The sequence below is a fragment of the Alligator sinensis genome, unplaced genomic scaffold, assembly GCF_000455745.1.
Source record: "Alligator sinensis unplaced genomic scaffold, ASM45574v1 scaffold1060_1, whole genome shotgun sequence".
Lineage (NCBI taxonomy): Eukaryota > Metazoa > Chordata > Crocodylia > Alligatoridae > Alligator > Alligator sinensis.
Genome location: NW_005842907.1, coordinates 76,185 through 87,235, shown reverse-complemented (window position 1 = coordinate 87,235; position 11,051 = coordinate 76,185). Strand labels below are relative to the sequence as shown.

Sequence of the window (11,051 nt, the reverse complement as noted above, 5' to 3'; positions counted from 1 at the left end):
CCGGCGCCGCAGCGCGGGTCGCAGCGGCCGGGCGGTGCGGCCTGGGGCTCTCCGCCCTCCGGCTCTCTTCGCGCGGGGGAGCCCCAGCCGCGCCTCGGCTGCGTTTGCACCTACAAGTGCCACAGGCTTATTTTGTCTTTTCCCCGGCACTGCCCCCCTGAGTTGTGGAACGGGGCTAACGCCTCTTCTGTCGCAGGAGGCCGGCGAGAGGTAACGCTGCTGGGGCCTGAGACCGATGCAGGCAGTGCCTGGCTACTGTTCCCCGGAGAGTCTCCTCCCGTGAAGCCCAGTGGAGGTAGGTTTATTTTGAAAAGGCTTCAGCCAAGCTTTTCTTTTCCTCTCGCAGTGAGCTGAAGAGACGGTTGAAGGCAGAGAAGAAAGTAGCTGAGAAGGAAGCAAAGCAAAAAGAGCAAAGTGAAAAGCAGCCGAATAAGCCCGCCTTGGCCCCAGGCCCCGAGAATGACCTTGGCGCCGATGAGGAAAGCGTGGATCCGAATGTGAGTTGCTCGTCTGTTGTAGCTGTGAGAATCAGTCTTGCTGCTTCTTACCTGATTTCTAACCGTGCTGTTTGGAGAATCAGAGTGGTAACGAGCTGTGACTGGTCCTGTTTCTCTTCCAGGAAATGTTTCAAATGAGTGTTTGGTTTACCTGCTCGCTGTTGAGGAAGGAAGTAACTTTCAGTGTTAGAGATTTTTGCCTGTTAATGGCTCCTCGTTTTGAAGCATAAAAAATATATATATTCCAGTTGTACAGGTGGCTGCAAAATCCAGGCTAATGCTGATAATTTCAGCTGAATGAGGGATTTGATCCCTGGGTGAAGTGCACGGCTCCTCTTTTACCGTGGAGGAACTGGTGCAGGGATGGGATTTATCTTATAAAAGGAGTGTTGAGCAGCGTGTCAATAAGGTCTTGTTTCGGCTCTGGACGGTGAACCCACAAGTATCTTATAAAACCAAGGTCTCTAATATTCCTGTAGAAAGTGGCTTGATGGAGAGAGTACTAGGAGAGTTTGGTTGGTAACTACGTAAAGTCATGAAACTCCTTTTTGCAGCATCGTGCTGCTTATCTCTTAATTTAGGCTCCAGCTGTGCCTTCAGCCTTTCTCTGAACATACTGCCAAACAAATTTCCTCTTTAGGTGGACAAGTCTTCATTACCTCAGGTGCAGACTAATTTTTGTGATCAAATACATCCACGGAAATCAAATACGGCTGCTTTTTTTGTAGTTTATGAATTGCAAAATTCCTTCAGTCTTTAACAAATGTTTTTGGTCCTTGTTTATATCTGATGACAGCAATATTACAAGATTCGCAGCCAGGCAATCCAGCAGCTGAAAGGCACGCATGAAGATCCTTATCCACACAAGTTCCATGTAGATCTCTCTCTCACAGACTTCATAGAAAGGTACAGCCATCTGCAGGCAGGGGATCACCTGACGGACATCACATTAACGGTGGCAGGTAAGACTTTCTTGGGACTCGTTCTTGGAGACTCATGTGGATATCTCCACAACTCTGGATTCTGCACTTTGCTTCCCCATGGTCTTAGGGATGTAGCAGGGTTGGACTGTATTAAGGGTTAAGCATTTGAAGTCCAAGGGTATTTATTGCTTCAGAGCACCTGACAACAGAGACCTGGTCTTGGGTGAGGAGCTATAAGGTCGCTATGTTTAAGAACTTTTGTAAAATGAGGTTAACGTTGAGACTTCAATTATCTTAGTCCGCTTGCCGAGCAACCGATGAGCTTAGAAGCAATGCCTGTGGTTGTGATTATGCTGTGCCATGGCTTTGCCATGGGGATGTGTTTATATTGAGGACATGAAACATTTGCTGATTTTGACTTGTTTTAACCTTTGGGCTTTTAGGTCGAATTCATGCAAAACGAGCTTCTGGAGGGAAACTCATCTTTTATGATCTTCGCGGAGAGGGAGTCAAGTTGCAAGTCATGGCAAATTCCAGGTAGATAAGAATGTTATAATTGCATTTTAAATGAAACTGTGCTTTTTGGGAGGTCTAAAAGATGACTCCTCTTTAGCTAGTCTGAGCTTCCAAATTTATAGCTGGGTGGTGTAGAACTCAGTGGAGTACTTTCTGGTTCCTGGGTTAGCCACTAACTCTGCACTAAGTATTTTGGAAGGTGGAGAGCCTTGATGAGCAAAGCTGAGGTTGTGGATCTTGGAACAGATTTGCTTAAATTTTGTTAAATAATTGCAGGTTCTACAAATCTGAGGAAGACTATGTCCATGTTAATAACAAATTGCGTCGTGGGGACATCATTGGGGTTCAGGGGAATCCTGGCAAGACAAAAAAAGGGGAGCTGAGTATTATTCCCTATGAAATCGCTCTCTTGTCTCCCTGCCTGCACATGTTGCCTCACCTTCACTTCGGGCTCAAAGACAAGGTAACTCCCCCACCCCACTCCCATCTACCACTCTTGGTGTTAGAGCTAAATTGATAGCTGAGACATGGGTCTGATTTTATGACCCTTTTGTCTTCATGTGGCGTGAAGGCTTATCAATTTTTAATATTTCCCCATTTGAACTTTAAGTTTAACCTGCATTATTCTAAAATTATTTGTCCTTTTTTAGGAAACTAGATATCGTCAGCGATACTTGGATTTAATTCTGAATGACTCTGTGAGGCAGAAGTTCATAACCCGTGCAAAGATCATCACATACCTTCGGAGCTTCCTGGATGAGTTGGGCTTTCTTGAGGTAAGGCTCGCTATGTACTGCACACTTAGACCTTCAGCTCTGAGCATACGTGCTATCCTGCCCTCTACCTGGGGCCGTATTCTATATATGGATGTAAGTGCGAGGAGCGTACATTTTTACTTTGACACATGTACATTGTTGGCTTTGTGCAGAGCTGTAAAAGGCAAAGTGTGTAAAGAAGTATAGTTCATTTTTTAGTCTGCTACACTTTTGGAGCCAGGGCAATCTGGGGAGTTGGGGAAGAGGGGGCTGCCTCATCCACCAGATTCCCATTGTGGGAGCAGTTCAAGTTATCCATTATACCTTCTCCTTGTTACCTTCTTCCAGGATTAATCCTTGGTGAATAACACCATTGAGAATGGAACAAACAGGTTTTTTCTTTAGACAGTGCATACACGCTAGTTTACATAAAGCAAAGATTGATTTATGGCCACCTATAAGTTTATCGGGGTGACCACCAGTATCTGGGGGAACGTTTGTTCACCAGAGCGCCCCAAGGGATGACGACTAGGTCGAATGGTCATAAACTACTACAAGACCGTTTCAGGCTGGACATAAGGAAGAATTTCTTTACTGTCCGAGCCCCCAAGGTCTGGAACAGCCTGCCGCCGGAGGTGGTTCAAGCGCCTACATTGAACACCTTCAAGAGCAAACTGGATGCTTATCTTGCTGGGATCCTATGACCCCAGCTGACTTCCTGCCCTTTGGGCGGGGGGCTGGACTCGATGATCTTCCGAGGTCCCTTCCAGCCCTAATGTCTATGAAATTTGTAAGGCACAGCAGAAAGGGACGTAGCAGAAAATGTCTTGTTTTACTTCCTGGCTCTTCCACATTTGCTTCCACTTCTATTCTCAAAATAGTAATCTCTTATTTACTCAATCATGTTTAGTCTTTGTAATCACTTTATCTAGTGAATCACTGAAGCTTCTAGTAGATTTATGTAAAACAACTAGTTATTTGAGAACAGTTCCTTCTAATCTTCAAATCCTTCTAACTTTAGTCTCAGTGCAGGATTGTGAAAGGATAAATGGAATGAAAAGAATTCACATTTGGGCCAGGGGGTTTGTTGCCTTGGCTTACCTTGGGGTGGGGTTGCCTTGGGGGTTTGTTGTATTGGCACAGTATGCTTTATCAGTACAGCAGTCCCGTGAGGAGTGGTGGTGTGTGATGTATGTGAGGCAGGAGAGTAGAAACATTGGAGCTTTTTTTTAATGCTGCACATGTTTGTTTTTTCACCAGATCGAAACTCCCATGATGAACATTGTTCCAGGCGGGGCAGTGGCTAAACCTTTCATCACCTATCATAATGAACTGGACATGAACTTGTACATGAGAATTGCTCCTGAACTCTATCACAAGGTGAGGCAGGAGCCTCTTGTTGATTAAGTGTCTTATTCCTCAAAGTAGAAGATATTATTGAAGGCAGGATTAGACTAAAGGACAAGAAACTCATTAGGGTGATAAATGCAAGCTAGTTAGGATGAAACATGGATAAAGGAGTGAGTGGGGAAACTGGCGTTTATGGTTTGGGAATAGTGACTGTCTGAGTGACTGGACTGGTCTTCACTAGGTTTGTTTAGAGCTGCTGTTTCCTCAGTATTTCCCTGAGTAGCTATGGAATGCAGGCTTTGTGTTAGGGTTTCATTTCAGAAGCCTTTTGTGATTATTTGGATTTCTTTTGGTTTAGATGTTGGTTGTTGGAGGCATGGACAGAGTGTACGAGATTGGGCGTCAGTTCCGGAATGAAGGAATCGATTTGACTCATAATCCTGAGTTCACAACTTGTGAATTTTACATGGCTTACGCAGACTATCATGACCTGATGGAAATCACAGAGAATCTCCTTTCAGGTGACCTAACCCACCATTAATCAAAGGACAATAAGATTGAGATGAGATGGCATCAGATAGCATGGTGTCAGTTTGCATTTCACCTTTTTTCTTGTAGGAATGGTGAAGCATATTACTGGAAGTTACAAAGTCACTTATCACCCAGATGGCCTGGATAACCAGGCCTGCGAGATAGATTTCACCCCGCCTTTCCGGAGAGTCAGCATGATTTCTGAACTGGAGAAAGTCTTAGGAGTGAAACTTCCTGCAATGAATAATTTTGAGAGTGAAGGTCAGTTAATAAGGCTTTGTGTGCCATCAGTTCTCTTTGCCAGCATGGGGCAAAGACTCCTAACTGTCCAGTCAGTGCTAATAGTTTATCTATCAGTTAACTTCAATACTACTGTTCTCTTGAGATTTGAGAATGTACTTTGACCTATAGCTTCTTGTGAAATTCTGTACAATGCCACATTTGTCTTTCTCTTCAGGGAGTACATGTGTTCTTGGGAAGATCAGAGAGTGAGGCTTGTCCAGAGTGTTTCTGTACTTTGACACCTAGTGTCATAGCTCCATTTTATTTGTCCTAAAGCCTGCTTTGAAGGCTCTTTTAGGTTATGACATCAGTGAGGGCAAATTCAATCTGGTCATCATGGTTTAGGAGGAGCAACTGTGAAATTAAATTGCCTCCTTTACTGAGGATGTATCTGCCACTTATTGCTGGAGTTAGCGTCTTAATATACGCTGGGACTGGGGGGAGAGTTCATCTTTGACCGGGCAGTAATGTTGCTGCATGGCGATACATCTTAACTGTGTGTGAAAACTAAAGGAAGTGAACAGTGTGGTTTTCTTAAGTGAAAAATATGTGACACTAGTGCTCCCTGCTTTGCATTGGTTGCTTTTCAACTGTTTTGTTTTGGTTTTGTTAGTCCAAAGTAGTTTGGCCTGTCCACTTGAGAACTGCATTTTCACTGTGTGGCACTGCTGCTGCTGCGGCCAGCACAGGAACTTAACTTGGAACTCTGACTGAGCAACAAGTCTGACTGATGTCCTCCTTGAGGACTTGTCACCTCCTCCTAACTCCTGGAATTGTCAAATCTGTTGACACTTGGGGCATTTTGCAAAACTCTATTGGACTGGGTATGTGGGACTGTGTGGTTATGTAGGCTTTTGGTGTTTGTAGGATCTGGAAAGGAGAGTCTTTAATATACTGAGACTGGCTGTGTGTAGGATTGTTTATAACAATTATCAGAGTATCTGGAGTAAGGGATATGTTATTTCATGTTTGAGTGAGAGCAATAAATAATATTTGTCTAATGCCGAAGCCACAACTTGAACTGTTTTTTCCCAGTGTGATATTAGCAAATAGAAAATGTCAACAAGCCCTTTAGTTCTCCAGTATGCCCAAGTCATCCTGTGGGGGCAGATGGGGAGAAGAGTTGGCTATGTGGACCAGTTGTCTAATATCTGTGTATTGTGAAAACAGAAACTCGCAAGTTCTTTGATGCAGTTTGTATGGAGAGAGGTGTTGAGTGTCCGCCTCCCAGAACCACAGCAAGACTTCTTGATAAGGTAAGTGGTGACAATCTCCATCGTATGGAGTTTCTCTGAAGCAACACCTGTGAAGAGAAGCTCCTCTTTTTAGCAATGGGTTTCTCACAGAGTTGAGGAGCACGTCCCTATGAGCGCGCACGTATGGTTTGCAGTGCCGGAAAGCAATTTGAGGTACCACAGACTTCACGTGGCATGTGTACAAGCATTCGCTGCACTGCTAATTTGCAGCACAGTGGGTTTTTTGTCACTGGGAGATCCTGGTGTCAAAAAAACCACCACTGAAAAATGTGGCGGTAATGTGCGCTACCAGGAAGAGAGCCTGGTCAGCCAGGGCCACACTCTGAGCAGCCATTTCTGCACTTCTGCTGCCCCTGGAGACCCCTAGGACTTCAGGTAAGGCTGCTGGGACAAGCACGGGTCCTGGCCTCAGCTGGGTCACTGTCACACGCCAGAGTATGTGTGTAGGGGCATGCCTGAGGACAAATAGTAGTAGCACATACTTGTGCCACTGCTGTGTCCTGCAGGAAATGCACGCCTCTGCATGCGTGAGCTCATGGGGACGCACCTGTGGTGGCTATATGGGACATGCCATATGCTGAAAGGCAGAAAATGTAAAATCAATAAAAGGAAGTATTTTAACACACAGCTTGCAATCTTATTGCCACAATATATGATTGGGGCCAACAGTAGGAAGGATTAAAAAAATTGCAATTTCCTATCAATTTCCCTGGAACGCACTGTAATGAGTGCGTTAGTAGTGGGATCATCCATAATAACAATGGGGAGGACTAAACACAGAGTGCCAACAACCCCCATGAGTTCAGAAAGGGGCAGGAAGCCATCTTTAAACCAGGGGGCTTGGAAGGAAACTTACCCTGGGTGCATTTTACTAGTAAAAAGAACCTTCTGCTGGGTCTTTGGCACCTTGCTGTGAAAGAGTTGGCCCTTGGGCTGGATGGACTCCTGGTCTGATCCAGCATGGTAGTGCCTGTGCACTCAGGAGAACATGTGAGCACCAGGGGAAAGGTGAGCTCTGGACTATGCAATTGATCTTACACTGTTCAAATTTTCCATTAATTTAATTGGAAGCAGATCCCGGCCTGTGTAAGCTTCTTGGTTCAGATTTTATAATGATATGAGCTGAAGGAAGGAGATGGCTTGTTGTCTCATTTGCCTTTTAACCTTGCAGTCAAACTCCTTCCAGTAAGGATCAGCGCTGACCAGTTCTAAACCAGTTACAGCTCTGGTGTAAGTCATGAGGAAAATGGTTGAAGAAATGATCTTCAGCTTTGTGAGGCGCCAAAAGATCCCTCTGCACTCTGCCTGTGTGGGGAGAACAGTGTTAATTGATTAATGTCAGTCCACATGGTTAGGCAAATCTATAAGCACAGGATCCATCTCTGCGTTCTGCCTCTTTTCTCACCTCTTCTACATGAAACTGTCTGATAGGTGGGTTTCTTATAGCTTTTGTTTGGTGGCTTGTGCTTCAGGTGTCTAAACTGGAGTTAAATTCTAATATCATGAGTTCCTCATGATAACCCTGTTAGGTTTAGGTTATGGTTCTGATATTGAGCTGGATGAACTCTGAATGATAATGTGTTTCATATAGTCTGCATTAGGCTGGTATTTCTCCAAGCAGGATGCCAGGCTTGTGCATGGAAACGTTGTCACGAGATGGCTTTAAATATAGATTCATAGATTGCAAGGCTGGGTCAGGTGACCCCAGCAAGGTGTCTGTCTAGTCTCCTCTTGAAGATTTCCAGGGTAGGTGATTGCACCACTTCTGGAGGGAGCTTATTCCACAGTCTGGACACCATGACTGTGAAGAAATTTTTCCGAAAGTTGAGCCTAAATTGGTCTTCCAGGAGTTTGTGGCCACTACTCCTAGTTTTCCCCTCGGGTGCCCTGGTGAACAGTTGCTCACCAAGCCCTTGATGTACTCCCATAGTGCGACTTCTCAGTGTTATGGTACTTCCTTTGTTATTGAAAAGGGAAATGGAGATACTGATTTGGGGTAGTGCACTGGTTTAAAAAAAAAAAAGGGGGGGGGAGCTTTGACTCCTAATGTCTGTCCTCTCATTTCTTAGCTTGTAGGTGAGTTTCTGGAAGTCACATGTATCAACCCAACCTTCATCTGTGATCACCCCCAGATCATGAGCCCTCTGGCCAAATGGTAAGAATGTGAAACCACATGAAGTACAGCCCTTTTTTTCCCCATTAGAAAAATCATCTCTGAAAAGGAATTATTTGACCCTGGGCAGTTTGTGAAGTCTCTCTCTAGCCTAGGTCATGGTACCTTAGACATGGTACTTGTTGCTTAAGGCAGTGGCAAAGCTGGTCCAAGACTCTGAATAGCACAGGAATTGCACCCCACCCCCCTAGTGCACGTACATTTTCAGTTAGAAGCTTGATGAGGAAGTATGGGAGTCCCAAAGAGAGTGAGGTTTGGCACTGGCTGGTGGTCCAAAAAGTTTGGTAATCATTGGCGTTGGGCATAAAATCTAGAAAAAATGTGTACTTGCATTGACTGGCATGTAGTTTTATGGCTGTTGTCCGTGTCAATGTGAACCTCTCTTCTGACTCTGTGCCCCTGTTTTGCTATTAATTTCTGGCTTGCTGTTGACTAGTATCCTTTACACAGGCATCGCTCTCAGCAGGGTTTGACAGAACGCTTTGAACTCTTTGTGATGAAGAAGGAAGTGTGCAATGCTTACACTGAGCTCAATGATCCCTTCTGGCAGCGGCAGCTTTTTGAAAGTCAAGCCAAGGTAAGAAATCTACTGAAAATGCATCTCTTGGTAAAGTGAGCCTAATGTAGACTTGTAAAATATTACAGCTCTGTCATTCATTCATATTGTTGAATGTGGGATGTTAATTCTCTAAAAGCAAGGGCTTTCTACTGTGCTCATATATCTAACTGATATCTTATATTTAAACTTTGCTCCCTTCCTCTTTTAAATTAATTTTGCATAAATCTTAGCAAAACATTGTTATCACTTTCTAGTTTGGACTCTTTCCTCCTACTATCAATATAAGATATAAACAGAACAAGGGGAAACTGTAGACTATCAGTCTCAAAAAGTAGTTAAAAAATTGCCTTGTCCTTTGTTTTTGTGTCTCAAAATGAGATAAGCAACTTGCTTGTACAAATGCAATTATATAGACATGAAATGCCTATGTACTTTCAAGTTTCTTAGCAGTGAATATAGGTACTTGGTTAAATAAAATCTCATGTCTAGAAAAGTTATTTTGGTTTTAATATTGACTCATAAACATGGAATTGATTTATATTTTTGGACTGACTTGATTTGCAGACTTGCAGTACCAGATTTCTGTGGGTGAATCTCTACCAAGGGGGTTCAGCCTAATCGTGTAGAGAGCCATACCATGTTTTTAATGTAGATGTTGCAGCCAGAACCACAAGGGTCTGTTCTAATCCATAGGTATCCTGACAAGTAGGAGGAGTGTACAAATATCAAAGACAAATACGGACCGTAAGCATTAACTAAATTACTACCCAGGTATATTGGACTACAAACGGATGTCACATTAGTTCTGGAACAAACGATTTTATCATGGGACAAAGTGGAGTCATTCAGATGTCCATGTCTGTTGCCCTGGGATAAATCCCTGGGATAAGAAATACCAACAGTTTATCCCAGATACTACAAATTGCATCTGCACAGTTAACCTGGGTTTCTGCCATTGATTTAATGATGCTAAAATGGTATTGCACATCAATTCCTGGATATTTCTGTTCTGGAACAAACGCAAGCGCACAGCTTGTCTAGGGACAAATGCAGTGGCTGTTCCTGGCTTTACTGTGGCATTCAGCAGCATTCAGGAAGGAAAGATGCCACTTACTCTTAATACTATAGCTTGTATTGGTCAGTCATGTGTATAGTTACCCAGTTCATGTACACAACTACATACCTCCAAAGGGATAGCATCCCTCTTGCATGAGAGGAACTTCAGTGGGAGGGAGACGTGATGCAGCAGGGTTAGGGGGGGGAACTTGGAGCAAAACACAGGAAAGGGTGTAAATAAGGAAAACAAAAAGAGGTGGTTAGCAGTTTCCAAAACCAACAAATACTAATTGCATTAGACAGTTGGTTTATCAGAATTCTTCCAGCACGTCTTCCATGTAAGCAACTGCCACTGTGGTGTGATCATCAGTCTAGAATGGTGCTGATTAGGAGAGGAAGTGTTTACAAGTTTATATAATAAAATACATTGCAGGTAAAAGATGGTTGTTGCAGTCCTTTCTTCTGTTGATTGATGTGAATGCTGCCTGTGGAGGCTCCCCGCCCCTGCATTTCTACAGTCATGCCGAAAGCAGTCATGTGCAGACTGTCAGAGCCACGGTTTCAGAAACTCTTACCTTGGCTAGAACTAGACTGTTGGAAGCCGTCATGTGAGTGTCTAAGGTCTGGCATTTAGAATCCTTCAGACAATGATATTTTGGGGTGAGAGAGGTGAGACTTCCCTCCTGACTATTCATTTGTGGCTGATTTAATTTTCCAAATACACAGAGAATATTGGACTGTAGCAATCTGGATTTGTTGGAGTAGAATAAGTTTTTTCCATTCTTTAGTGGAATAAAAAATAAGAATATTGTTTATTTAATAGGAGTGCTGGCATTTCCGGGACTGTGGTCAGTACTAAACTTTCCTCTCCTTGTCCATTCCTTTTCTAGGCAAAAGCTGCGGGTGATGATGAAGCCATGTTCATTGATGAGAACTTTTGTACTGCTCTGGAATATGGTCTCCCCCCTACTGCGGGCTGGGGCATGGGCATAGATCGGCTCACCATGTTTCTTACGGACTCCAATAATATTAAGGTAAGCGGATTGCAGATAATGGATCAGCTGATAGGAATGGGGTACAGAGTGAGAAACCTTGTAAGGTTACTCTCCAGTTAAAAGCTCTTTTTGTAATGCGAATTGAACAAACACCTTTG

The 11,051-nt window shown here is 43.8% G+C and overlaps 1 protein-coding gene across 1 annotated transcript in view; it reads left to right on the top strand.

The window, feature by feature from the left end:
- Nucleotide 1: 1 nt before the first annotated feature.
- KARS (lysyl-tRNA synthetase) overlaps nt 2–11,051 on the top strand; it is a gene marked incomplete at its 5' end in the record, with an annotated part of 11,600 nt that continues 550 nt past the window's right edge. Inside the window, 13 exons of the mRNA XM_025192253.1 lie at nt 2–210; nt 347–497; nt 1,294–1,459; nt 1,864–1,957; nt 2,213–2,399; nt 2,587–2,712; nt 3,952–4,071; nt 4,400–4,562; nt 4,660–4,833; nt 6,025–6,110; nt 8,180–8,265; nt 8,734–8,860; nt 10,789–10,932. Of these exons, the coding sequence (XP_025048038.1) occupies nt 2–210; nt 347–497; nt 1,294–1,459; nt 1,864–1,957; nt 2,213–2,399; nt 2,587–2,712; nt 3,952–4,071; nt 4,400–4,562; nt 4,660–4,833; nt 6,025–6,110; nt 8,180–8,265; nt 8,734–8,860; nt 10,789–10,932 (1,833 nt within the window). The remainder of the gene's footprint in view (nt 211–346; nt 498–1,293; nt 1,460–1,863; nt 1,958–2,212; nt 2,400–2,586; nt 2,713–3,951; nt 4,072–4,399; nt 4,563–4,659; nt 4,834–6,024; nt 6,111–8,179; nt 8,266–8,733; nt 8,861–10,788; nt 10,933–11,051) is intronic.